This window comes from Mustela lutreola, chromosome 5 (genome assembly GCF_030435805.1).
Source record: "Mustela lutreola isolate mMusLut2 chromosome 5, mMusLut2.pri, whole genome shotgun sequence".
In the NCBI taxonomy this organism is placed as follows: Eukaryota; Metazoa; Chordata; class Mammalia; order Carnivora; family Mustelidae; genus Mustela; species Mustela lutreola.
Genome location: NC_081294.1, coordinates 136,504,103 through 136,529,733, shown reverse-complemented (window position 1 = coordinate 136,529,733; position 25,631 = coordinate 136,504,103). Strand labels below are relative to the sequence as shown.

Genomic DNA, 25,631 nt, shown 5'->3' with positions numbered 1-25,631 from the left:
TTTGTAACTTTTAATTGAAGTGGAGTTGATACACAATGTTCCATGAATTGCAGGGGTACAACATAGTAATTCTACAGGTCTATACATTATGCTGCTCTCACCACAAGCATCATTACCATACAATATTACAGTACCATCAACTATATTCCCTATGCTATACCTTTCATCCCTCTGCCTTATTGATCCCATAACTGAAAGCCTATATCCCCCAGTCCTCTACATCCATTGTGCCCATCCTCCTACCCCTACTCTCTGGGAGCTATCAGTTTGTTCTGTGTATTTATGGGTCTCTTTCTACTTTTTGTTTGTATTTATTCATTTGTATTGTTGGCGTTAGATTCCAAATACAAGTGAAATCATAAGGTATTTGTCTTCCTCTGTCTGCTTAATTCACTTAACATAACACCCTCTGGACCCACCCATGTTGTGACAAATGGCAAAGTCTCATTCTTTTTAATGGCTGTGTAATATTCCATTGTGTGTCTATATTGCATCTTCTTTCTTCATTAATTTATCAGTAGATACTTGGGCTGCTTCCGTAGCTTTACTATTGTGAGTAATGCTGCAATGAACCTAGGGGTGCATATATCTTTTTACATGTTTTTTGTTTCTTTGTGTAAGTATCCAGAAGTGGAATTACTGAGTTGTGTGGTATTTCTATTTTTAATTTTTTGAGGAACCTCCACACTGTTTTCCACAGTGGCTGTCCCGAATTACATTCCTACCAACAGTGCATGAGGGTTACCTTTTCTCCACATCCTCACCAACACTTGTTATTTCTTGCCTTTTTAAGTCTTAGCCATTCTGAAAGGTAAGAGATGGTATCTCATTGTGGTTTGAACTTGCTTTCCCTGATGAGTGCTGATGCTTTGACACATCTTTTCATGTGTGTGTTGGCCATCTGTATATCTTCTTTGGAAAAATGTTTGTTCAGATCCTCTGCCCATTTGCTAGTCAGATTATTTGTTTTTTTTGGTGTTATGTGAGTTCTTGATATATTTTGGCTATTAACCCCTTATTGGATATATCATTTGCAAGTAGCTTCTTGCAATCAGTAGGTTGCCTTTTGTTTTGTTCATGGTTTCCTACGTGTGTAAAGGCGTTTTATTTTGGTGTGGTCCCAAGTTTGTTTTTATTTTATTTCCTTTGCCTAAGGATGCCTATCTAGAAGAATGTTGCTAAGGTCAATGTCAAAGAAATTATTCGCTATGTTTTCTTATACAAGCGTCATGGTTTCAGGTCTCACATTTAAGTCTTTAATCCATTTTGAGTTTTTGTGTATGGTGTAAGGAAGTGGTCCAGTTTCCTTTTCTCACATGTAGCCATCCAGTTTTTCCAGCACCATTTACTGAAGAGATTGTCTTTTCCCCATTGTACATTCTTGCTTCCTTTTTCATGGATTAATTGACCATATAAGTATGGGTTTATTTCTGGGCTTTCTATTCTGTTCCATTGATCTATGTGTCTCCTTTGGGCCATTACCATACTGTCTTGATGACTACAGTGTCATAGTTTATCTTGAAATCTGGGATTATGATACTTCCATCTTTATTCTTCTTTGTCAAAGTTTCTTTGGGTATTTAGGGGCTTTTGTGATTCCATACAAATTTTAGATTACTTGTTCTAGTTTTGTGAAAAACGCTGTTGGTATTTTGTTAGGGATTGCACCTTGTAGATTGCTTTGTCCACTACTGTGGACACTGTAACAATATTCTTTCAGTCAGTGAGCACAGGCTGTCTTTCCATTTGTTTGTATCATCTTTGATTTCTTTCATCAGTGGTTTATAGTTTTCAGAGTTCCATTTGTAACTTTTGTATTGTGTACTTTTGCTTCTGGTACTTACACAGACATGAATATGTAGATAGATGCATTAAAAATTTAAAGTTTCTAGATAAAGATCTACTGTATCAAAATTGTAGATGAAAGACTTCTTCCTGGCTTATGAAAATCTAGTTTGGGAGATTTTGAATTTACTTTGCAGTTGGAGAGGCTGAGGGGGTCTTAGAGAGGCTCTGGTGTCCATCACCACCTCCTGTACATTTAAGCCCTATTATGCACCCTTCTTACCATTACCGTGATGTCTCCTGATTTGTCCCATGGTTGCTGCCAAGCCTCCCATAGATCCCTCCTCTACCCTTGTAGTCCATCTCTTGGGTCCCACGTAGTATTGCCCTTGCCTGCCAGCCAGCCTTGAAACCACTAAGCAAACAACACACCAAAAACACGGATTTGGTGGGACACCTGAGTGGCTCAGGTGATTAAGTGTTTGATCTGTGGTTTTGGCTCAGGTCATGATCCCTGGGTTGTGAGATCAAGCCCCATGTTGGGATCTGTAAGCAGTGGAGAGTCTGCTTGAGATTCTCTGTCTCCCTTTCCCCCACCACCACCCCCTCAAATAAATAAATATTTAAAGAAATAAAATAAATTTTAAAAAATAAAAAATAAAATAACAAGGGTTTGGTGCCCTAGGGTCTTGGTGCCAGGTATACCCATGTTTCCAGTATAGGGTTTCAGCAAAGCACTGTATTGTGACAGACCTGGCCTCAATCACTATGATCCCCTTTCCAGAATTTTATCCCCTTGAGATCCTCTGGTGAAACATAGCCTATCTTTAAGTCACTTTCAAACCTTGTTGGTCAAAACTGTGGTTTCAGCATACGGTGATCAGGGAATTTTTTTTTTTTTTTTTTTAAGTGACAATGGATTTAAAACTACTCTCACCCATGCTACTTTAAGGGAGTTGACAACATTTTTTGTGCCTTAGCTTAGACTGATTTAACTTGAAGGTAGATTCAACTCTAGGGATTCACCACTGTGATCAGAAAGGAATACATCTGCCTGGACTGAACCATAGGAGACACTTGTTTTCATTTACCTGAGACACCACTTACTCACCTGAGATGCACCCTAATCACCATTCTGCCCAATATGTACTTACCTTGACTTGCTTGGGATGATGGCTCATTCTCAGCATGAGGAACAAAGTGATGGGATGGGAGAAAGAAATGCTGAGTTTACCTTCAACTCAGAGACACTCTTCCCAGGAGGAATATAAGAATTCCAATTCTGAAAAATTGTGAAATCTGAGTCATCTCATCATCAGCTTAATGAGGTCTGGGAATTGACTCATATTGTCCTCTCGGTAGGGATTGTCCAGCCCGTTTTTGTTTTGTTTTGTTTTGTTTTGTTTTTTATAGATTGTGTAACAGTGTGGGGCAGTGTCTTATTGAAACCAGTACCTCCTAGCTGGTAATAAAAATGCATTCCCCCAAAGGGTAACGTCAGGCTTGGTTGGGATAAGCAGGACTGTCTCAGTGCTCTGGAATTCCACTGAAAAGCTTTCAGGGCCCACAAGTGATACTTACATTGGGTTGGAGATGGGAGAAGAAATAACTCGTTAAGGCTGAGTGAAGGTTGATCATGCGTTTCCAGTATCTGGTTCTTCTGAGGAAACAGTAAAACTGTCCGTCACTTATCTCTGTGTCACCTGCCCAGCTCAGCATCCTGCTGGCCTAGCAGGGACCCTTCCAGTAAACGTTTGTGGAAAGAGGAAGGTTGGATTATCTGCCATTAGGGTCACCACTAGGGCCACATTCTAGTGATCCCTGAGAAGTTCAGCATATTTTGTGAGAACTCGATACCAGTTTTGATGGTTGGGCAGAAAAGAACCTTTGCCATCACTGCAGTGAAGGGTGTGGGGCAAAGACAGGCTCACGTGGTATTGTGGAAAGCAGAGAGCGACCTCACCAGGAAGGCAGGAGAGCTGACGGAGGATGAGATGGAACGTGTGATTGCCATTATGCAGAATCCATACCAGTATAAGATTCCAGACTGGTTCTTGAACACACTAAAGGATATTAAGTATGGAAAAAAATACAACCAGGTCCTGGCTCATGGTCTGGACAGCAAACTCTGGGAAGACCTGCAGCAATGGAAAAGGACTCGGGCTCACACAGGGCTGCAACACTTTTGGGGACTTCGTGTCCAAGGCCAACACTTAAGATCATAGGCTGCTGAGGCCGCACCATGGGTGTTTCCAAGAGGAAATTTAAATCTTGAGGCTTTATCTATTAGTAAATTGTTTATGTATCAAAAAGAGAGAGAAAGGAAAAAAGAGGAAGATTTTCTTTTGGTTTGGTTTGGTTTTGTCTTGTTTTTTAGTTGACTCTTGTAGCCAATGTCCCTGAAAGGTCTTATCTTCTTGGTTAGAAAAAAAGAAAGAAAAATACCTGGTTTCTTCTTTTTCATGATTTAAACAAGACCTGTTATTTCATCTCCGTTGTCAGTGAGTTTAGCTTTATTGACAGTAACTTTAAAGTGACAGAGGGGCCTTGTGGAACCATCCTATTGCCCTCCCATGCTCGGCCGGTCTTTGCTGTTTGAATTCTATTATGGTTTCAATCCTCTGCCACAAGACCTCAAGGGGGAGGGGTGCTTGTGGGAGTGAGCTCTCCTGTGTTAGGAATTCACTTACTTGATTTTCTGTGGGATCTTTTTTTTTTTAAGATTTTATTTATTTATTTGAGGGAGAGAGCATGAATGGGGCATGGGGGGTAGAGAGAGGGGCAGAGGGAGAAGCGACTCCCCGCTGAGCAGGGAGCCTGACAGTAGGGATGGGGGCTTGATCTCAGGACCCTGGGATCTTGACCTGAGCCGGAAGCAGATACTTAACAACTGAGTCACCCAGGTGCCCCTGTGCCATCTTTAAGTCGACAAACCTCTAAAACTGAATGGGCCCTTAAATGAATTTCTGTGAGACACTGCAGAATGAATCCCACATCAGTCAACATGTACCACTAGGAGCCAAATGCTGAGCTGAGAGCCATGGAAAAACTCAGATGTTCCCTGTGCATAAGGAATTTAGTCTAGGAGTTGGCTAAATAAGACATTTGCCCCAAGCTAGGGGTACCTTAGCTCTGCCAGGCCACATAGCAATAGGGCTTCCTCCAAACTGATGGGTAGCTTTTGGTGAGTGGTTCCTGGGGGAGGGTCCTTTCTCGGTATGCAGAGGTGCTGTACAGGATAGCAGCACCTCAGACTCGTGCACAAAATTCAGGAAACACCTAAGTAAATGCCAAATGGATTATGGAGGGTCTACACACGCTTACTCTCCCTACTTAAGGAGAGCCTCACAAGTGGATTACCGTCTCATGCTTTTTTTTTTTTTTTTTTTTTTTTAAGATTTTATTTAAGAGTAAGAATGAGAGGTGAGATCATGAGAGAGGGGAGGGTCAGAGGGAGAAGTAGACTCCCCACTGAGTAGGCAGCCCCACATGGGACTCCATCTTGGGACTCCAGGATCATGACCTGAGACAAAGGCAGTCACTGAACCAACTGAGCCACCCAGGTGTCCCCCATCTGATGCTTTTGAAGAATGGGGATAATGTGTGTGTCTTGGGGCGGAAGTATCTTCTAAAGCCCCTTAACCTTCTAAAATTCAGAGTCTACGAATTCAGCTTGATTGTAAAATTAAATAAAACCCTCTATTTCAAACCAAAGTAATGTCTTCCTATTAATATGGCAAAGACTTCCATGTGCCTTTTGTCACATCACGCAGTTCAGTTACGGACTGAGCTCTTTGAATGTACTTAAGTGATTTTGAGCACTTTGAGAATGGAAGACATGGAAGGTTGGGGAATGCTGATGTACTAAGAAGTGGAATGCTAACTCCAGTGGAAGAACACCCACCATCTGTAGGGATGGTTAACTGGCTACCTTGTCAGATACACTTGGTCTTGATTTTGACACTACTGCGGTCTTACTAGAATGGGCCGGAACTGTCACATACTGTGAGAAGTGGTAAGAGAGCAACCACAAAGCTTCAGCTAACCACTCACATTTCCTGCCTGTGAGGTCATGTGCAGGTAGAGGCACCAAATGGTGGGAAATGAGGATTCAGAGTAGCCAAACAGTCATCGCAATGCTATCTTAATATGTTTCCCTTCATGTTCAGCCACCCTAGAGCTCTCACATTCTCAGAAATGTGTCTTGTGAATTCTGTGCTTTGCAGACTGGTACAGAAGGAGGTCGGTCCATATAAAACACCATGTATTCTCTCTTCCCGCATTCCTCGCCCTCCTCTTTCTTTCCCAAACTGAAATTAGTGTCCCTGGTCCCTAAGATTAAGGGAGCTCAGCTCCCATGTCCACCCCACTGGCTACCCTCATCTGTTAGTGGTACAGGGTACAGTACCACTTGCTTCCCCTCTAATCCTTCTGTCACCAAAGTCAGCCCTCGTTGTCTAAAAGCCTATTGATCGTGATTAGATACCAGCACTCACCTAAACCATGTGGTCAGTATAAAAATCACTAAGATCCTTACCCCGCCCGGGAGCTCATCGAGCTATGAGGGGGCTCAATGGAGGGACAGATGGTTTGGGCAGGTGGGTGGGTGGATGGCAGGGGAAAGAGAGACAAGGATATGAGGATGGGTGTGTACCCTGAGGCATCCTCGATGGACAGATCTTAGCTTGAATCCCAACTCAGACAGATACTGGTTGTGTGAGCTTGGGCAAGGTGGATGATATCTGAGGGCCTCAGATTCCAGATCTGTTAACAAGAGGGGGTGTCATAATTCCTACCCAGCCCAGGTGGCTGCATAGATTAGAGACTGTAAATGGCTCAGAGAAGTGCTTGGTTAAAATATCAACAACCCAAAGTGGGACCTATATATAACTACCACAGTGGGTGGTAAATGACACAAGAGAAATGCAAACAAAGGGGTGGGGGCTCGCAGCAGAAAGGCTCACACCTGGCAGAAAGCCATGCGTGAGCGTGTGTGCTGAGCACGTGTGTACACAGGCCCTCCCAGCCTCTGGGTGATCTGTTGCCCCAGCACACAGCTAGCCTGCTCGAGCCGAGCAGTGTGGGGCCCACGGGCGCACACCTGACAGCCACCCAGCTCCCACAAAATTGGACGTTTACCTGTTGCAGCAGGCATGACCTGGAGCTCATGCCCTTGAGGGATCAGCCAAGAGGCAGCAGAATGGAGATCTGGGAAGGGCACTGCCATCCAAGTTGACTTTCGCCTGCTATGGGGATTGAACATTATTCCCTCCTCCAGAAAGCAAGGTGTTTTCATCGGTTTTCCTTCCACCCCCTTCCCCGGATGTCTAAGACCAAGCTTGCTTCTCTCTTCTCCAGCTCAGAGGCTGAGAATGGTGTGGAGGAGAAAAAGAAGATCTGTAAGTCGCCAACAGTCCAGTCCCCAACCCCGTCCATTGAGGCCGAGTCCCCAGACCAGAAGAGAATCCTTTCCTTGCGGTGAGTCCTCATGGTGACACTTGGTTCTCTGGGGCGTCTCGGGAGGAGGGGCTGCTGGGAGGAGCCCGTGTTTCTAGTTTGGTGGTGGTGGCTGAGAATCAGGATCTCGTGTAGGCGAATAAACCCCTGAGAAACCAGCAGGGTGTCTGTCTTTGATATCCTGGCACCAGTGCTTGCCCTCCTGTCTCATTTCTTTTGGGCGGCATCTTTCCTCCTTCTTGCCCCAGTCTCCTGCAGAACACCTGCCCCATTCTTCAAGGACAGATCTTGCTACCAGATAAAGCCAGCATAGCCCCCTGTCTGGCATAGACCTTGGAAGCACCTGGAAAGGCTGGCCAAGGAGCCCTCGAGGCCTACCCAGCTTGGGCCTCTCTGCCTGTGCGTGTGCTCACCTGCTGCCTTGCTGTCCTGGCAGCCACCTGCCTGGGATCCCTGGCCAGGGTGTGCATGGCTCAGGGAGCCACCTACTTCCTGGGGGCCGGAGCTGGAAGCCAGCGGCAGTTTGGTCATGAGGCTGGGGCAGAGGAACAGGCCATTCTGAGAGGAGCCATGGTCCCTGGCACTCTCTCAGACCCCAGTTATGTCTTTGCTTTCACACGGAAGGAAGAAGTAGGAACTTCAGCTTGCGTTTCTTGCCCTGAAAAGAGAATGGGTGTACCTATGGTCAATTTCGGGAAGTGTGGCCAGGGATCTGTGCTGGGTGGTGTGGGGGAACTGCTCTCCTTTCTCCTCCCTGAGACTGCATCTGTCAGAACTGCTCCTTTGGGGTCTTGTGGCCTCTGCTGAAGGGTAATGAAGTAACTCCTGCCTTTCCCTTTCCTTCCTGGCTTCCCAGCCCATTCCTTCTCTCCAAATCCTTACTTCATTCAAGACCAAGCGTAAGTCTCATCGCTGTACCTGAGATTTTTCTTTTCTGGCTTCCTCGTTCTCTCGTCTTCAGTTCTGCATGGCTGGCTTGACACATCTCACACCTATAGCTGCTTCCTGTCTGAGCATCTCCCCTCACTCACCACTCGAGTCTCTGGGCAAAGGCACAAAGTATGTAGTTTCTTGAATCTTTTACCATTACTGGCTGGCTCCAGTGGGTGCTTGGAAAAAGTTGCTTTGACCCCGCCTCCCCCAGGCTTCGGATGAGAAGCACACTCATCGTGAGAGTGGCTTATTAAACAGTGTGGGTGAGTTGCCTGTGTCGTAGCAGAGAGCCCCCCACGTGCTTTACTGCTCTGCTCTCACTGTCGGGAAATTCCTAATTTTTGAGTAAGAGGCCAGACATTTTCATTTACACTGGGCTTTCCGTCCCCTTCATAGTCACCTGTGAGAAAAGCGAGTACCACAGTTCCGAAGACACGGAGATAGCAATGCTATGTAAATCAGCAGCCCTCCTCCCCCTTTCACAGAGCGCTGTGCTATGCAGAAGTCCATTCTGCTGGTGGCTCTTGAATTCGTCAAGGATACAGCTGCCCTCCTGGGTGCATTTGCTGAGTCCTTCAAGAGGTCGTTTCCTTGGCAATTCCATTGACATTTACTAATGTGAACCAGTAGAGGTGATTAAATCAGATTAGTGTCTAGTATAAATAGTAGGTAATTTGACATTTGTAAAAAAAAAAAAATAATTTTATTTTGGAGTACAGTCTTTACTCATAATTTCAAAGAGAAAAATAATTGCTAGAATTCAGAAGGAATTTGTATCTGTGAATGGTTTCAGTGGTCAGTAGCTAAGTCCAAATCTTCACCTGTGGCTAGAGCAACTTGGATCCAGACTGTTGGGGCTGGCAAGGGCCCAAAATATCTGATAGCCTGTTTTTTCATAGCTGAGAGACCCAGAGTCTAAAATCTGACATCAGTCATTTCTATCTCTGAGTCGTACCCTCAAACCTCCTAAATTACTCAGGATTCTTACATCTGCTTTGGAAAAAAAAAAAAAAGAAAAAGAAAAAGAAAAGATTCTTACATCTGCTTTGAACCAAATAGTAGTTTTAATTGAGCCTCTTCATAAAGAATCATATTGTGGAATCATGAATTTCATGTGCTATTTTTCCCAATAATCAAAAATAATCCCACATAATTGTATCCTAAAAGTTGGTCCTATGTAGACCTCAAAAAATCATACATGCATTCTACTTTGAAATGATTCTGCGTGTCTGTAGGCCTGAAGACATGTGCAGATTCAGGTATGTACTCAAACGGAGAGCCAGGATCAGAGTCACATCAAAATACCTCTACCCTCACTAGAACAAAAGAAAACTTGACTTTCAAACACATTCTTCATTTTTATCCTAGTTTCACATCTGTTTTCCCCACTCTGGGATGTTTTGTCTCTCTTTTCCTCATACCCACCTCCTGCTCATCCTCTGGGACCCAGTGTATTAAACCCAGATAGTGCTATTGAGCCCCTCTTCTCTTATCTCCTGTGGGACTTTGTATCTCTCTACCTGCCCCCAATACCCCTTGTATGTATTATTTGGTGCTAAATCTTGTACTGCCTTTTAAAAAAAGATGTCTGATGAATTCTTGGGCTCCTTAAGGAAAAAGACTGCCTTGTGTGCCTCCTGGCTTTAATACAATGTCCTCCTCAATTAACACATGTTAAATATTAATGGAAATCTGAAACAAAAATATTCTTTGCTTGAACTATAGCTGTAGTTTTGTTTAATAATTTGCCCGTACTGCTCCTCTTTGACTGCTTAAAAGACTTTTGAGATGGTATACTGACCTTCACAGTTCAGCTGATACTTCTCCCTTCTACAAGTTCACATTTCTCCAGTTTAACATTGCAGCCTGGTGAAACTATCCCAGTCTCCTACACACTATACTATGTAAATGCTCGCAGAGTATCATGAGTGATCACCAAGGTCGAGAAGAGAAAAACCAATGTCAGGTTTTCTCATGCGATTGTATAATAATCAAGATTTGTCACAATACAGTCAATGAATAGCATACAAAATTCATCTTACAGACTCCCTGGATTCTCTTTCCTCAGGTCCAAATCCAGTTTTGATGGTACCTCTTTAGCAAGCGACAAGAACGACTGTAAAGCAGAAAGCAAAAATGAATCTAAGATGGACAGGAAAAAGTATTCGTCTTCCAGCCAGGTAACTTGGGAAGGCAGTGTGCGTCATGTCGCGGCAGGGACACTAAACCCAAGTGTGCATCTCCCTGCTGGTCAGGATTCCTATAGGCAGGGGTGGTTGGGAATCTGGAAGAAAGAAGAGATTGCCGTTTCTTTGGTTGATTTTTAATCAAGATCGTATTTCCCCACTGACCTTTCAGTATATCCTGGGCAGTGGTGGGTTCCACACCGTGCCCCCTAACTCTGACAAGCACCCTGAGAGCAGGGAACAATTTGGTCACATGCTGGTCTAATAATTAACTGAGACCAGGAGAGCTTTGATAGCCTTGCATTAAAATAAGAGCCTGATACAGCACCTGTATGAATGGAAGGCTCCCCAGCTCCACCAGGGCTGGGGATTGGGGAACCTATGAATGGGATCATGACTCTTGTCCAGGAGTAGTTCAGTTCTGCTCTCAAACACCCCCAAATGGGTGTGAAAGCCCAGTTCAGTGTCTTAGAGTGGGGAATACTTACTGGAGTCAATGAATATGTTTTTCCTAAGAACAACAACAACAACAAAAAACACATTGGCACACACAAGAAATGTAACTAAACAGAAAATATACCAAAATCGTGTTAACATAAAATCCATTTTGGATTTCCATAATTGTCCCAGTAGTAAATGCCTTTTTTTTTTTTTTAAGATTTTATTTATTTGACAGCTAGAGAGAGCACAAGCAGGCAGAGTGGCAGGCAGAGGGAGAGGGAGAAGCAGGCTCCCCCCTGAGCAGGGAGCCTGATGCGGCGCTTGATCCCAGGACCCTGGAATCATGACCTGAGCTGAAGGCAGCCACTTAATGAATTGAGACACCCAGGCACCGCTGTGGAGGCCTTTATAAATGTTTTTTGCCCCCACCCCCCGAATCCAGTCAGGAGGCACGATTGCATTTATCCATTTATCTCTTGTTTTTAATATAGATCATTCCCACCACCTATTTTTTTTTCCTTTTATTATGTTCACATTTTTGAAGAATCCATGTTCAGGTTTTCTTGTTTCATGAATTTTTTTTCTTCTTTTGGGCCCAGGTTTTTTGGGGGTTTTTTGTTCGTTTGTTTTTTAAGATTTTTTATTTATTTGTCAGCGAGAGAGAGCACAGCAGCAGGAGCAGCAGGCAGAGGGAGAAGCAGGCTCCGTGCTGAGCAAGGAGCCCAGTGTGGGGCTCAATCTGAAGACCCTGAGATCATGACTGAGCTGAAGGCAGATGCTTAACAGACTCAGCCACCCAGGCGTCCGTGGCCCAGATTATTTTTAAAATGAAGTCATGTAGCTGATTCTCACTGTAGCCATTAAAAATAAAAAAATAAATAAGTAAAATAAAATAAACCTCAGGAAAACTCCCATGAAATACTTAGCTTTAATTCAGGTAATGTTGTGGATACTGAATGTACTTTTAGGAAGCAGCATGAGGTGACCTACTTTACATGAGGTGTTTGTAGAATAGCTGACTTGTGGGGACCATCTTTCATCTTCATGACCTTTCTAAACTCTTCCTTAGAGCAGTATTAGGGCCAGTCCTGTCACTGAGACCACTCCTAGTTTGGATAATAAAACGTGAAGGGCCTGCTTATACTATCTCTCTGTTCGGCTCACAAGACTTTTTTTTACCAAAAGCATCCTGTCAGGCAGGGGTCCTGTGGAAGGAGGACCAGTTCTACCTCTTAGCTGTGTGGCGCCAGTTCAGTGATTCAGTTTCCCTGAGGCACACTGTCCAGACCCATGGAATGGGGACACCAGTTCCCCAGGTTATTTTGGGAATGGTATTTGTAAAGGCAGGTTACCAAATGGAAATTGCTGGCTGTCCATTGTTGTTGTCACAGCTGTCTAAACACATGTCTTCTTACCGCCCTCGAGAGTTCTCTCCCCCTGACACTGACTAAGGAAATGCTCTCACAACAAAAGTAATGAGAGTGACAATACCAGGTGGTAGGTTTTTCAGATGAATTGTACCATTTAAGCCTTATGGGAGCACTTTGAGGCAAGTAGTGTATTTGTCCTCTGACACAGAAGAATTTGAGGCTCAGCAAGGCTCCCTCACTCGGCCGCAATCACACACCGAAGGAGAGGTGTAGCCAAGACTTGAACTCGGGTTTATCTGACCCTTCAACCTCTGCCCCCCTCTGAAAGTCTTTGTATCTGGAGGGCTCTGAGATCTGCTGCCTTCCCTGGTGAGATCCCTTGGAGTTTCATGCCATTTGTTATTAGGGACACCCTTGTCGAGCCACCTGGGCAGAACAGTGACCACCAGCTATAGCATGGTCACGGATGTCTGTCCAACCAGAAGGTCACTAATTTTTTTGGAAAATGAAACCTTGTGCCCTGCCCACTCTGAAGGCTTGTATTGAAGACTGTGAGGTCAGAGAGAAGGAATTCCTAAAGCGACTGTATCAAGGGAGGGGAAATTTGTTAGGTTATTTATTTATTCATTTATTTTAAAGGTGTATTTATTTATTTTAAAGATTTATATGAGAGAGAGAGAGTGCAGGTGCATGAGCTGGGGGGAGAGGCAGAAAGAGAGAGAATCCACAAGCAGACTCCCCGATGAGTGCAGAGCCCACCGTGGTGCTCGATCCCAGCACCCTGAGATCACAACCTGAGCTGAAATCAGGAGTTGGACTCTAATGGGCCAAGCAACCCAGGCATCCCTTGTTTTGTAATTTAAATTGAAGTCAAAATTTACAATGTTTCACCAAGAAATGTGAGTGGTGATGCCTGTGTTGTGTTCTCATTGTAGTACAAGGCCAATATGCACTTCCACAAGTTGTTCCTTGATGTCCCAACTGAGGAACCACTGAGGCAAAGTAAGTTCTGGTCTGTTTGACTTAACTTGAAGAGATGCTAATTGGTTTGGGGGTAGAAAGCGGCCTCCATTTTGGGGCTGAAGCACCCAGGGGAACAGGCTTTTGAAAGTCACAATATAACAGTGGTGCCAACTTCATTCAGCTGTCACCAAACACCTGAAGGAAAGTAGACCAGGAAACTGAATTTGTCCTCATAACAGGGAGCACTCTAAGAGGATTCCAGAATGATCTCCTCACCTCTGTATTGATGGCTGAAATGCACTGTGCATTTGTCCTGAGAGTGAAGATCACGAGACTGGAGAAACAGAGAACACTGGAAGAAGGCTGAAAGGAAGCACAGATTCTAATGCGCAGACGTGTCAATCCCTAGATGATGTGGGGCGCGAGGATCACCCCCAGACATCCTGCTCAGCATGCCAGTGAAGACCTCTGCTCCTCTTAGGTTCATTAGGACCAAGGTTCCATTCTGGTCTCTCAGTATACCCATGTTAAGCAGGAGGCTGGATTCCTGCCATGAGGCCCAATCATGTGGGTCACATGCTCTTCCCACACTGAGACCATCAATTTCCAAAGGAGTCATTAGTGACGGTCCCAGAGTAGGAGGGGCAGGAATGTCAACACGAGCTCAAGGTGACACGCCTTCCTTAAAAAGAGGATTTTGAAACTCCATTCTCAAACTCTCGTTTGTAGTGCTAGACTTGCCTGGCCATTTTGAGTTTCATACCAAAGCATGTCAGACTTTGAATTAAAAAACAAACTCTCATGCCCATAGCTTTACTCCACGGAAGACAGCTGACAAAGAGGGGAAAGATCTTTTGAATATGAGTATATTATCTCTGCCAATCCTGAGTCACCAACATATTTACGGAATTTTTATTTCATTTGGAAATTGCAAGTCCTCTTATACCTGTGTCTGTTTTCCCAGGTTTTACCTGTGCTCTACAGAAAGAGATATTATACCAAGGGAAGCTCTTTGTATCAGAAAACTGGATTTGTTTTCATTCCAAGGTCTTTGGAAAAGACACTAAGGTTGGTATAATTTTTTAAAAGAAAGCTATGCACTTTATTATATGTTGTGAAAGTCAAGTTTGTTTAAGTGTAGCAATGTTGATAAATATTTACTCTTGTTATACCTTTATGTCTTTATTTCCCTCATCATAGTTCCAAATATTACAGATTCTAAATACCTCTAACTGATACTAACTTCCCTTTTCTCCTAAAGACCACTCTCAGTTTATTTCCTTATATACATAGATCTCTACCACAATCATACACTCAATCCTTACCCAGATGTCACTAGAGAACTCTCAAAGTTGTCCATTTGGAGAGCGTGCCATCATTTGTTTGAAAGACATATATTAAACCCAAGACCATTTTAAAAATAAATACCAATTTTTACACCTTGTTCTATCACATCAGACATGTAGAAAAACAGGCTTAAAGGAGCTCATTTTGTACCATAACCAGCTCCAAAGGAGGAGGAATTAGAACACTTAAGGCCTGGTCTGAGAGAGTCATTGTCCACATTCCCCAGTGGACAATGATTGACAAGTTCTCATTCTCATTAAACAGATTTGGGGGAGCACAGGCCCAAGACACCTGAGCTGTTAAGGAGGATAGCCTGGAGGAATTGGCAGCTTTCCCAAGCCACTCCTTCCAAAGGGAGGACCCTGGGACTATGTCATAAGAAGGAAAAAGATAATACCATCCCACTGACATTCTTTCCCTTTGACCTGCAATGTCACACCACAGTCCATTCAGGCCACCAGAACAAGGAGTCTGAGAAACTCCTTAGGTTTGCGTGACCTAATGAGTTGTTAATCCTTCTGAATCATGAACGAGCTGCTTTAATATTCATGAAGTTGCTGACTAAAAACTTTTTGAGCAGTAGTTATGTTTTATTTAAATATTCTCCCTAAAGCCCCTGGCAATCTTTAGGATAATGACTATGTAACAAATACAAGGGAAAATTCTTGATTTTGTTGGTGTTGGGTCCGCCGACTAGCACATTGTTCTGTAGGTCAGACATGTTATTTTGATGTTGTTCTGTAATTATGTAGAGTTGTGTTTCGACAAACATTTTGATAAATATGATCACCTGAATCAGTATAATGCAAAACAGTATTAAGCAGTTTATACCGGATTTCTAAACTGCTCAGTTGTAAGAACTTGTTCATGGAGTAGGGAAGGGATTAGGTAGCAGGAATCTCCACAGTTTGGGGTTTTTTTTAAAACTGCTGAGCCAGAGAGCCTGATGCAGGGCTCGATCACAGCACCCTGGGATCATGACCCGAGCCAAAGGTAGAGGCTTTAACCCACTGAGCCACCCAGGTGCCCCAGGAATCTCCACAGTTTAATGTGATAAGATAATTCCCAGGAATTTAGAGCCAATACCTCTGATGAAAGCAGCAGGGCTGGAGATAATAGTGAAGGAAGAATGAGTCTTTGTTAAGGGATGGGGGAATTCTTAAACTCAGTAAGTGTACTTTGAAGCTAATATGATCCTAGCAGTGGTTTTAAAATCCATTATCTACCTAAAAGAGAAATAACCAGAACAGAAAAAGAGAAAAGGAGTGGCCTAACACACTGGATTTCCAAAAAGGTAGTAGCGGGGTTGCTTTTGCATGTGCTATAGCTAATCTAAGAGACAAGGGGTTAAAAATCATCAGGAGGTAGGAACTTAAGAACTGTAATAGTGACCTGTACATTTCTTCCCTTCCCAGGATGGTGGCAAGGAGATTGGGGCCACAGATCTGTGGCAGAATTCCCATACTGCCAACAGAACTGGGTCCAACACGATCCTGCGTAAACTAAAGGCAGTTCACAATTCACTCTCGGGAGGGAAATTCTAAGCACCCTACCCTGGAAAAATATTAACAAAGTGCAGCCTTAATGTAATCAGGACATTTTGGTCAGTCTGACTGCATTTTCAGATACTGGTAAAAGTAAATGCATGGATCATATCCCATCTAGACTCAAACTGAAAAATGATTTATACTTTATTTCTCACATGTGATCTGGTTGTCATTTTATACTTATTAAGCAGTTGATTGAAAACTCCTTAAGAGTGTTCCATGCCTTAGATTATGAAAAAAACCAAATGTGTAGCCCCTAGTCTCTGTGCACTTGTGCTGCTGCTCAGAAACAAAATTAAACTCATTTTTATATCCTCATCCATCTTGGCAGACTTTACTTTTTTTCCCCCAAATTTATCCTAATGTTTACCATATGAGTTATCTCCTACACTTCAAAATTTGGGGCAGTAGAGTTCTTCGGCAAAATGGTTTTTAGGAAATATCTCATTAAGATTAGCCCCTCATTCTTCCATAGTCTTCCCATCTGGAACATGGAGGGGCAGTAGAACATCTCTGTCTCATAAACCTAAATACAGGAAAGACAGTATTCAGAATTAAAAGCTCAGTTTTCTTCCTTCAAACTGACAGTACTAACCTAAGGCCCTCCTCTTCCCCACTGACCTTGTTGCTCTCTTCTAGAATATGTGAAGCATTTTTACAAGATAATGTACACTTGAATAAGTGTATCTGTGGAGGGAGTCAGTTCATTTTACCGTGGATGCAAGTGACTCTTTATCATGATTAAAGTGATATGGCCCGTTTCTCTTTGAAACCAAACTGGCTTGGGGGATATAAAAATATTGGAACGTCTATTCTTCATGTTATCTGGTACATGCTTGTAATACACTGGATGAAAAAGAACCCACATTTTGGATTGGATTGATTCAGATTCTCTCATAACCCATTTATGACCTTGGACAAGTCACCTACCTCTGTAAACACATGTCCTACTCTCTTAGAGCATGTACTTTTATAGGACTGTCCTAATTAAAATGACACTCTCATCTGTTCTAATTCTCTATTGTTCAAACCAGAGAAGTTGTTTAAGTTCTTTTATTTCACTCATCCTCTTATAAAAATAAGACAAATGAGAAAATGAATGACTTTTTTTTTTTATTATTTAATATGGAACATTTCATGAATTTCACTCATCTTTGCACAGGGGCCCTGCTAATCTCCTCTGTATCATTCCAATTTTAGTATATGTCCTGCCAAAATGAGCACAATACATTACTTTCTTAATGAGTATTTTCCATATATTACCTCACTGAATCCACAGAAAATCCTGGGAAGCAGGGAAGATTATCTCCATTTTACAAATCAGAAACCTGAGACTTAGAAAGTGTGGTTTGTAAGGTCGAGTAGGTCATGCAGATAGTATGGACTGTAAAAAGTAAAACAGCCAGTGGTTTTATCAGCAAAATGGGTTTATTCAGGAACGGGAGAGAAATCGCTCTTTGAGCCATGCAAAGCTCTGGCAAACCATACGCAAGTCGAGATCAAAGGAGAAAAATATTAAATTATAGAGCAAAGGAGGAAGTTGGGAGGGGTTTCTTTGGACAAAAGCTCATTGAAGAGAATTGAGCGTTCATGCCTTCTCATTGGCTGAGCTTGTTGCTGGGCAAGGAGAAATCCTTCCTTCCTCTGGCTGGGGTGGGTAGTCAAGTGGGCTTCTTCCTGTTGGGATCTGCAACTGAGGACCAGAAGTGGTACAGGAGAGCTCCCCCTTCGGGCCTCCAGATTGCATTTTAAATAAGGTTTCCTTTATTCCTTTTCACGAAAGTAACAACTGAGAATTCAGGTCCCGGACTTTCTGTCCAGTAGTGATTCCACTGTAACAGCGTCAGTCAAGGTTTTCCATACCTGCGTATGTATAAGGATAGATGAGAGGGTGGTGTGTGGAGATTAGCCCTAGGGGGATGGCCACAAGCACTGGGTTTCTGTAGAGCCAGGGCCTACCTTTAAGATGACTGTGCATTTTGCATTCATTGCCTTGTCTCAAGATCAAGGTTTTTCACCCAGCCCTTCAAGTAGAATTGATGAGGCAGATTTACCCTCTGGCTTTGGAAGCAGAACTTGGAGGAGACTGGCTTTTTTTCCTGGAGGCTGAAGAGCTCCCTGGTGGTTTTGGATTTCTTCGTTAAACTTTAAAAAAATTTTTTTCGTCCTTCTACATGAAGATTTGAAGTTATGTTCAGTGAACACTCAACCAGTGTGTACTGATTCTGTTTCAGATCTCTATTCCGGCGTTCTCAGTCACCCTCATAAAGAAAACCAAAACTGCCCTCCTCGTGCCAAATGCCTTAATTATAGCAACAGTCACAGACCGGGTGAGTAGGCCTCGGAGGCGAGGGCGCCTTCACTTTGTCCTGTTTGTATAGTGTTTCCCCTCACAAGGTGCTTTATTCTAATATAATTGTTGGCAATTTTGCGTTTCCTGCTGACTTAATTCTACTTGCTTGACCAAGGTCAGAAACGGAAAATTCTTTCCTAACTCCCCTTTCTCTAGTATCTCTTGGAAGAGGCTAAACTGATATGTTAAGTTTCTTTAATATTTAAAACCACCACCACTGCATTGTTGAGGGGATGAGACTGAAGAGTCTCTGGGACCCAGAACCTTACTCGGTCCTTCACCAGAGCTATCCCCAATATATGAACCCGGTGCTTGCCATGTGGGGTCAGCTTCGGGACCAGTTTCTAGCACCTCTTTGTTTCCAGGTTGCATAAAGTACTGTTCTATATAGAAATTCTGTATTTCTCTTGACTGTTGAGCTGCGCCACACGTGTGACCGGATACTTGCATCGATAGTGGTATTTATTTCAGTTTAGGCAGAAAGAGGGAGTGGAATAGTTCGGTTACTCATTTCTCACTTGAAATTTTTTTTTTTTTTTTAAGATTCTTACCTACTATTTCTATGTAAGCATAAAAGCTGCATTCCATTTCCAACCTTACTGGATAACTTGGAGAGGGAAAGAGAGTGGAGGAAAAGATAAAAGAGGCTATTCTGATGAGAGTAGGAAATAGGTTAATATTTTGAGAAAAAAAAAAGTTTATAGTACGAGTGGCTAACAGGCATTAAGTACTTCTCGCCAGGCATACACTAAATGCTTTCCTTCTATTTTCACATTGATTTCACACTGCCACCCAGAAAGGCTAAGTGTTATTAGCCAACTGAGCCACCCAGGCGCCCGGGCCTCAGTTTTCTTAAGCGTCTAGACGCCTTTGGCTCAGGTCATGATCCCAGAGTCCCGGGATCGAACCCCACGTTGGGCTGCCTGCTTGGCGGGGGGCATGCTTCTCCCTCTTCCTCTGCTGTCTTCCACTGCTTGTGCTCTCCTGTTCTCTTATTCTGTTAAATAAATAAATAAAATAAAATAAAATCTTAAAAGAAAAGAAAACTGAAGCCCAGGGTCACTTGAGGGTCCAACTCTTCATTTCAGCTCAGGTCCTGATCTCAAGATCATGGGATCCAACCCTGCTATGGGCTCTGCAGGCAGGCGGAGTCTGCTTGAGATTCTCTCTGCCCCTCACATACTCTGTGCCCCTTCACATACTCTGCCTAAGTAAATAAAATATTCAAAAAAAAAACAAAAGAAAAACTGCAGCCAACTGTGGTTGAGCAGTTCGCCTACTGTCACCCACTTCTAAGTAGCAGAGCCAGACCTAGCAAGTGGGTCTAAAGGCAGAACCCACAGTGTTATCTACTCTGGAACACATACTTTCTGGGAAAACCTATCAAGGGCTTTCCTCCACGAATAAAAGGGATAATTATAAATTTCTGGAAGGGGGCTCTGAAAAGATTCTGTGGCTCAAACAGAGAAAGAGTGATTTTTAATATTTTCTTAACATATGTAACACTTTACCACTTAACATGGGTTTTTTTTAAGATTTTAGTTACTTGAGAGAGAGAGAGATCACAAGTAGGCAGAGAGGCAGACAGAGAGAGGGGGGAAGCAGGCTCCCCACTGAGTAGAGAGCCTAATGCGGGGCTCCATCCCACGACCCTGAGATCATGACCTGAGCTAAAGGCAGAGGCTTAACCCACTGGGCCACCCAGGCATCCCCACTTAACATGTTCATGGTAAATTCATTTTTCCTTATGTCATGTGTCTCCAAATTCCTTCTCTAGTCTGATTTCACTTTCTGCCCATCACTTACATTTACATGCATCCACTAGAAAAATCTCCATATTTGTACAAGGGAGAATCTGAAAGTGGCTTGAAAAAGAAAGGAGCCTCTAAGAGCCTCTGGGAAATTCTTAGTGGAAATCTAGGTCAGAACAGAGAAAGAGGACCCTTGGGAAATGTTAAATACCTTAAAGGGGGGGAGGGGTGGCGGGAGAACAAGCTTCAAAGAAGATCTAGCAAGTATCACTAGCCTTTTTTTTAATATTATGACTTTTTTTTTTTTTTTTAAGCCTGTGTGTGCTTGTTTGGAGCATCTGTTTCAGTGCCTTAACACCTTCACATTGCTATTACCTAAATGGGGTTTGAGGGGTTCTTTGCCCTTGTGGGGGAAGAGGTTTGGTTTATTATGGAAATGGAATTTAAAAAAAAAAAAATGTGTGGGTGAATGAGAGTCTTTCCTTTGAAAAGGAAAAATATTATATAAAATTTTTTGCACACTGAACTCTCACGTGTTTCCACGCAGTATCTGTTAATAATGACTATTTTGTTTTCCAGTACATATTTGTCTCCTTCCTCTCCAGAGATTCTACTTACAAGCTACTGAAATCTGTGTGTGGACACTTAGATGTGAGTACAACATCCCTAAGCCTCAGTTGCTGTCTCTCTTTTCTATTTCTGCTGGTTTCCTAGTTGATTTAGTTTTTCATTTTGTTTCATTAATTTCAGAATACGAGTGTCGGGAACAGTCCCAACCCATCTTCTCTTGAAAACAGTTTCCGGGCAGACCGCCCTTCATCTCTGCCTCTGGTGAGTTGCCTACGTAACAATCTAAAAGCCACAGAAAGGGAACGTGTCCCACAATGACACTTCTCCTTACACCAGGATCAGGGGATGGAAGTAGCGTAGGACCTTAAAATCTGAGGTCAAATCTGAAGACAAGGGCATTTCTGTGCTGAAGAAAAGGGGGCCATAGGAGACCATAAACTTTTTTAGGGTAACTAAAGAGCCATCCTAGAAAAGAAACAGGATAGTGGGCTGTCTGCGTGAGCAAGTGGTCAGTGGAGATGTTTGTAAAATCTTGCTATCTTTGCTTGTCAGTGTTTTGCAATTGTAGAAGAACTCTGTAGTCACCAAGTGAAAGAGATTTTTTCCCCCTTTAGATTTTGTTGACTGAATAGTAATAGTTCCCCCATTTTTACCTAGGATGCTGTGATGTCAGCCCAAGAGAGTCCTAGCCATATTTATTCAAGTCCTTATTCCCAAATTGATTCCTGTTAAATATCAGAATACCTTGAGTACAATAGTATGAGCCCATGGCTCTCACATCTACAAATCTTCTGAGAGCTATTAAATAGTACAGGGACTGAAAACATGTACACATAAAAAGTCGTCCAAGAATGTTCACAGCTGGCACACCTGGGTGACTTAGTCAATTAAGTGTCTGCCTTCAGCTCAGTTCATGATCTTGTTGTCCCGGGACTGAGTCCCCCATCGAGCTCCCTGCTCAGCAGGGAGTCTGCTTCTCTCTCTCTCTCTCTCTCTCTCTCTCACTCTTTCTCTCTCTTTCTCGCTGTCTCTCAGGTGAATGGATAAAATCTTTAAAAAAAAAAAAATGTTCACAGCTGAACTGTCTGTAATAGCTAAAAAACAAACAATTCTAATGTCCATCATCTGCTGAATGGATGAATAAAATGCCGTATGTCCATACAATAGAATATTATTTGGCCATACAAAGGAAGGAGTACTGACACATACAACATGAAAGAACCTTGAACACATGACACTAGGCAAGAGAAGCCAGACTCAAAAGGCCACATACGGTAGGATTCCATTTATACAAAATGTCCCAAACAGACACCCTGACAGGGAAAGTAGAGGAGTGGTTGCCAAGGGATGGGGCAAGGGAGAAGTTAGAAGGGAGAAGCTTCTAGGTAAAGGGATTCACTTTGCGGGTGGTGGAAACGTGCTGAAATAAGACAATGGTGATGGCAGCATAACATTCTGATTATTCTAAAAACCACTAAATGGTATGCTTTAAATGATGATTTTTGTATCATTGAATTTTATCCCAATTAAAAAAAAAAAAAAAAACCTTAGTTCCCCTAAAAGTAGTGGGAAGTTGTTTTAAAAAAAAAAAAAAAACCAAGATGTATAATTTGGAATCCAACAAACTTGGTTTCAAATCTGGCTTCTGCCCAGCTGAGTTATGCCATCAGAGAAGCGCTTTTAACTGCTGTGACTCAGTTTCTTCATCCAGCCAAATGCCAACTTCATGGTGTGGCTGTGAAGATGAAGTGCAGTCGTCGGTCTGAAGAGCTTTGCGTACTGCCTGATACATGATAGGCTTTCAGTCAGTAATTACTAAATCCAAGAGACTGGAATTCTTCAACTTTCTCTTTCCTATATATTTTTGCATGAAATTGAAATGAACTGAAATGAAATTGAAATGAATTATTGAAACGATCCAAAGATAGCCAGTGTAAGCTGAAAGGCTGGTCCTTTGCTATTTTGCAGCTAACTCAGCTGTGAAAATCTCAGCTTACTTGCACCTCCTGGCAGTGGGGAAGGGTACATTTTAATGACCCCTGTGGTCCCTTCAGTACTTAAGCACTTGGGGGAAACAAGTGGGATAAAAGTTAAACATCCCTGCTTTGTCCCTACTGCTCACACCTCTATCCTCCTTCTATAATTCACAAGTTATAGCACAGCCTCTCCTTTAATTTGGTTGGTGGAAAGGAGCTAAAACTTTGCTTTCAGTGTCTAATTTGTTAAAGGCATTTTTCCTTTCATTAAAATTCCTTTTTTTATACTGTGATTTAAAGAACACCTTTGCATTGAGAACATGGGTTTAGAAAACTGTGCTTCCATTTCTTTCCTCCGATATGTCTGTGCCGATCACTTTTTCTCATGACAGAATGCTAATGAGACTTTTCCAGTTGGACCCTGGAAGCTTTTTCAATCATCAGCAGTGCTTTTTCTAAACATTTGTTGTTTCAAACAAGTTGGCCACTGTTGATAGGATTTTAACGGCCCAGAAAAATCTGTTTGGTCACCAGATACTCTGATCTGTTGGGGAAATCCCAGGGGTATGGGGTAATCCTCCCTTCTTTATCAGTGTTTTATAAGTGAGGCCCAAGTGTGGGGGTTACAGAGGCCTGTCTGTTTACTGAGGGGAATTGGACTCTGTACACTTCCTTGTTTCCTTCAGGATTTCAACGATGAATTCTCAGATCTGGATGGAGTGGTTCGACAAAGAAGGCAAGACATGGAAGGATACAGCAGCTCTGGTTCTCAGACTCCCGAATCTGAGAACTCTCGAGGTCTGAGAAATTTCTGTATGTTACCTAAAGTATACAGATATCCTCATCTCACGCCTATGAAACAAAACAAAACCAACAAAAACCACCTTGCCAATCAGGAAGGGACTAATTAACAATTAAAATTCGATAAGAGACTCTGGAGAAAGGGTCGTTTGAAAGTTTCAGGGAAAAGAATTGTCTGCTTGGTTAAAAAAAAATTCTCTTTATACACATTTAATAAATCTCTTAAATTGACATCATATTAGGGCAGTTCAGAGAGAAACACACAAAATGTTTTGTTTTGTTTTACCTCTTCTTTCAATCATATTGTTCACTGTTCTAGCTGAATGGGCCCAGTGAGTTAGTGGGCTAAGGACAGACTGTCCTTGTATCATTTTCTTACTTCTTAAGCATTGAATTTCAATACCTAGCCACTGAACCAAATTGTGAGAAGATCCATTTATATTCTCAGCCATTATGCATGTTGTGAGATTAATTTGCTTTGTGGTTGATGCTGTGTTTTTAAATGCACTGGGAAGGAAACTTAGCCAGCCCCATTTTGGCTTGATAGATTTCCATGTGACAGAATCCCAGACAGTTCTGAACGTCTCCAAGGGAGAAACAAAACCAACCCGGGCAGATGCCCATGTGAATAGAGTGCCTGAAGGAAAAGCCAAGAGTCTCCCTGTACATGGTAAGGAACAGAATGTCTTGGGTAAGGGAGTGTGGTAGTCATCAGCTTGTAACTTTTCAAGGACCCCCATATATCAGGGGCCCCTGGGTGGCTCATTTAAGCATCCCACTCTTCGTTTTGGCTCAGGACATGATCTCAGAGTCCTGGGATCAATCCCTGCATTGCCCTCAGTGCTCTGTGGGGAGTCGGCTTCTCCCTCTCCCTCTGCCCCTCCTTCTCACTCAATAAATAAAATCTTCAATAAAAAATAAAGGGCACCCATATTTCAGTTTATGACTGCCTTTCATATTCCCACCCCTCTTTTCCTACTGTAGGTCTTTGTTCTGTGCATATTAATTCATGCACTCATTCAACAAACATTATCCAGTTTTGTGCTTTATTGTGAGGGATACAGAGGTGACTTGTCTTCCTGGAGGTCCCTTCATTATTTATAGTGTCTTGAGAATGTTACTCAAAAACTGGTGATGAAACTCAAATTAAATTATTGCTTACTTAATAAGTATTCTAATAGCTGTTTACCAATTCTACTGATATGAGAGCAAGGACAGACACCTGGAAGGCTTCAGTGTTTTCTTCAGTGTCTATTATCCTGGAACAATTACCTCTTTCAAGTACCTCTTCCCTGCAGGGACTTTGCTGGATGAAGGAGGTGTGTTGTAGTTTTAAAACCATTTTTTCTTCTCCCAACAGGTCAGTCAGAAACCACTGGAGTCCTACACAAATTCAAGTCTCAGACATGTACGACTCTCCACCATATTCTTATATTTTACGCAATTGTGTAAGTAGATGAATTTACTATGAGTGACTTAAAATCATTCATTTCTCTAAAAGAACAGTCTCACGGTTCCAAGAGTCCTTGTAAATCTCAGTTGTCTCTCATGTGACCCATATCTTACCTTTGACAGTTTTGTCTCCTATTCCAACATTTTGTTTTCCTTAGGCTTAGGTTACATTTTCCTATTCATTCCCTTATTTAAATAAATGGAAGGAAGGAAGACCAAATTGGGCCAATTCCAGCAGAGGACTACGTTATGAGTGGATACTATTAGTAAGAAAACTGTTCTGTGAATGATGAAGCATCTCTGGCCTTACTATTTATCTTCTCATCTATCCCATGTTCTCTGGACAGAGGCCAAAACAACTTCCAAATACCATCATGCCTTTTACTGTGAAAACTCTGGCATAACTTGAAGACCTTTCCTCCTCAGCTTCCAGCCTTTAACCAATTGTTTTTCTGAAAATAGGCTGACCCAGTTCTAGGTTCTCCTTACTACCAGGGAGAATGTGCCCAGTTTGGTTTCCAGATAAAGAAGGGAACTTGTGAGTCACCAGAGAACGAGACTGGGCACTCACTGGCCAGGCCCTCCTAGTAAGGGACACAGCACCGCAGGGGAGGAGCACAGGCTTCGTAATCCACCTTGGGCATAGCCTTGAGGGACCCTAGTAGAATGGCCATTGTTTATAAATTGAGGAACCTGGAT

The 25,631-nt window shown here is 42.7% G+C and overlaps 1 protein-coding gene and 1 non-coding gene across 14 annotated transcripts in view; one reads left to right on the top strand and one right to left on the bottom strand.

Annotated features, from left to right (window-relative positions):
* Positions 1 to 25,631, top strand: part of GRAMD2B (GRAM domain containing 2B) — a 112,502-nt gene that overhangs the window by 78,420 nt on the left and 8,451 nt on the right. For 10 of the 13 annotated variants that reach the window (XM_059175718.1, XM_059175721.1, XM_059175714.1 and 7 more), the window contains 10 exons: positions 7,144 to 7,263; positions 10,244 to 10,355; positions 13,108 to 13,174; positions 14,100 to 14,203; positions 18,264 to 18,359; positions 20,713 to 20,784; positions 20,884 to 20,964; positions 23,366 to 23,477; positions 24,028 to 24,150; positions 24,841 to 24,928. In XM_059175718.1, the coding sequence (XP_059031701.1) occupies positions 7,144 to 7,263; positions 10,244 to 10,355; positions 13,108 to 13,174; positions 14,100 to 14,203; positions 18,264 to 18,359; positions 20,713 to 20,784; positions 20,884 to 20,964; positions 23,366 to 23,477; positions 24,028 to 24,150; positions 24,841 to 24,928 (975 nt within the window). Of the gene's footprint in view, positions 1 to 7,143; positions 7,264 to 8,098; positions 8,142 to 10,243; positions 10,356 to 13,107; positions 13,175 to 14,099; positions 14,204 to 18,263; positions 18,360 to 20,712; positions 20,785 to 20,883; positions 20,965 to 23,365; positions 23,478 to 24,027; positions 24,151 to 24,840; positions 24,929 to 25,631 lie in introns of all 13 variants that reach the window. The other 3 variants (XM_059175719.1, XM_059175723.1, XM_059175724.1) reach the window with 1 other exon arrangement.
* LOC131832851 (U6 spliceosomal RNA) lies at positions 17,149 to 17,253 on the bottom strand. The gene has a single exon (XR_009354209.1). It is a non-coding gene; the product is annotated as a U6 spliceosomal RNA (small nuclear RNA).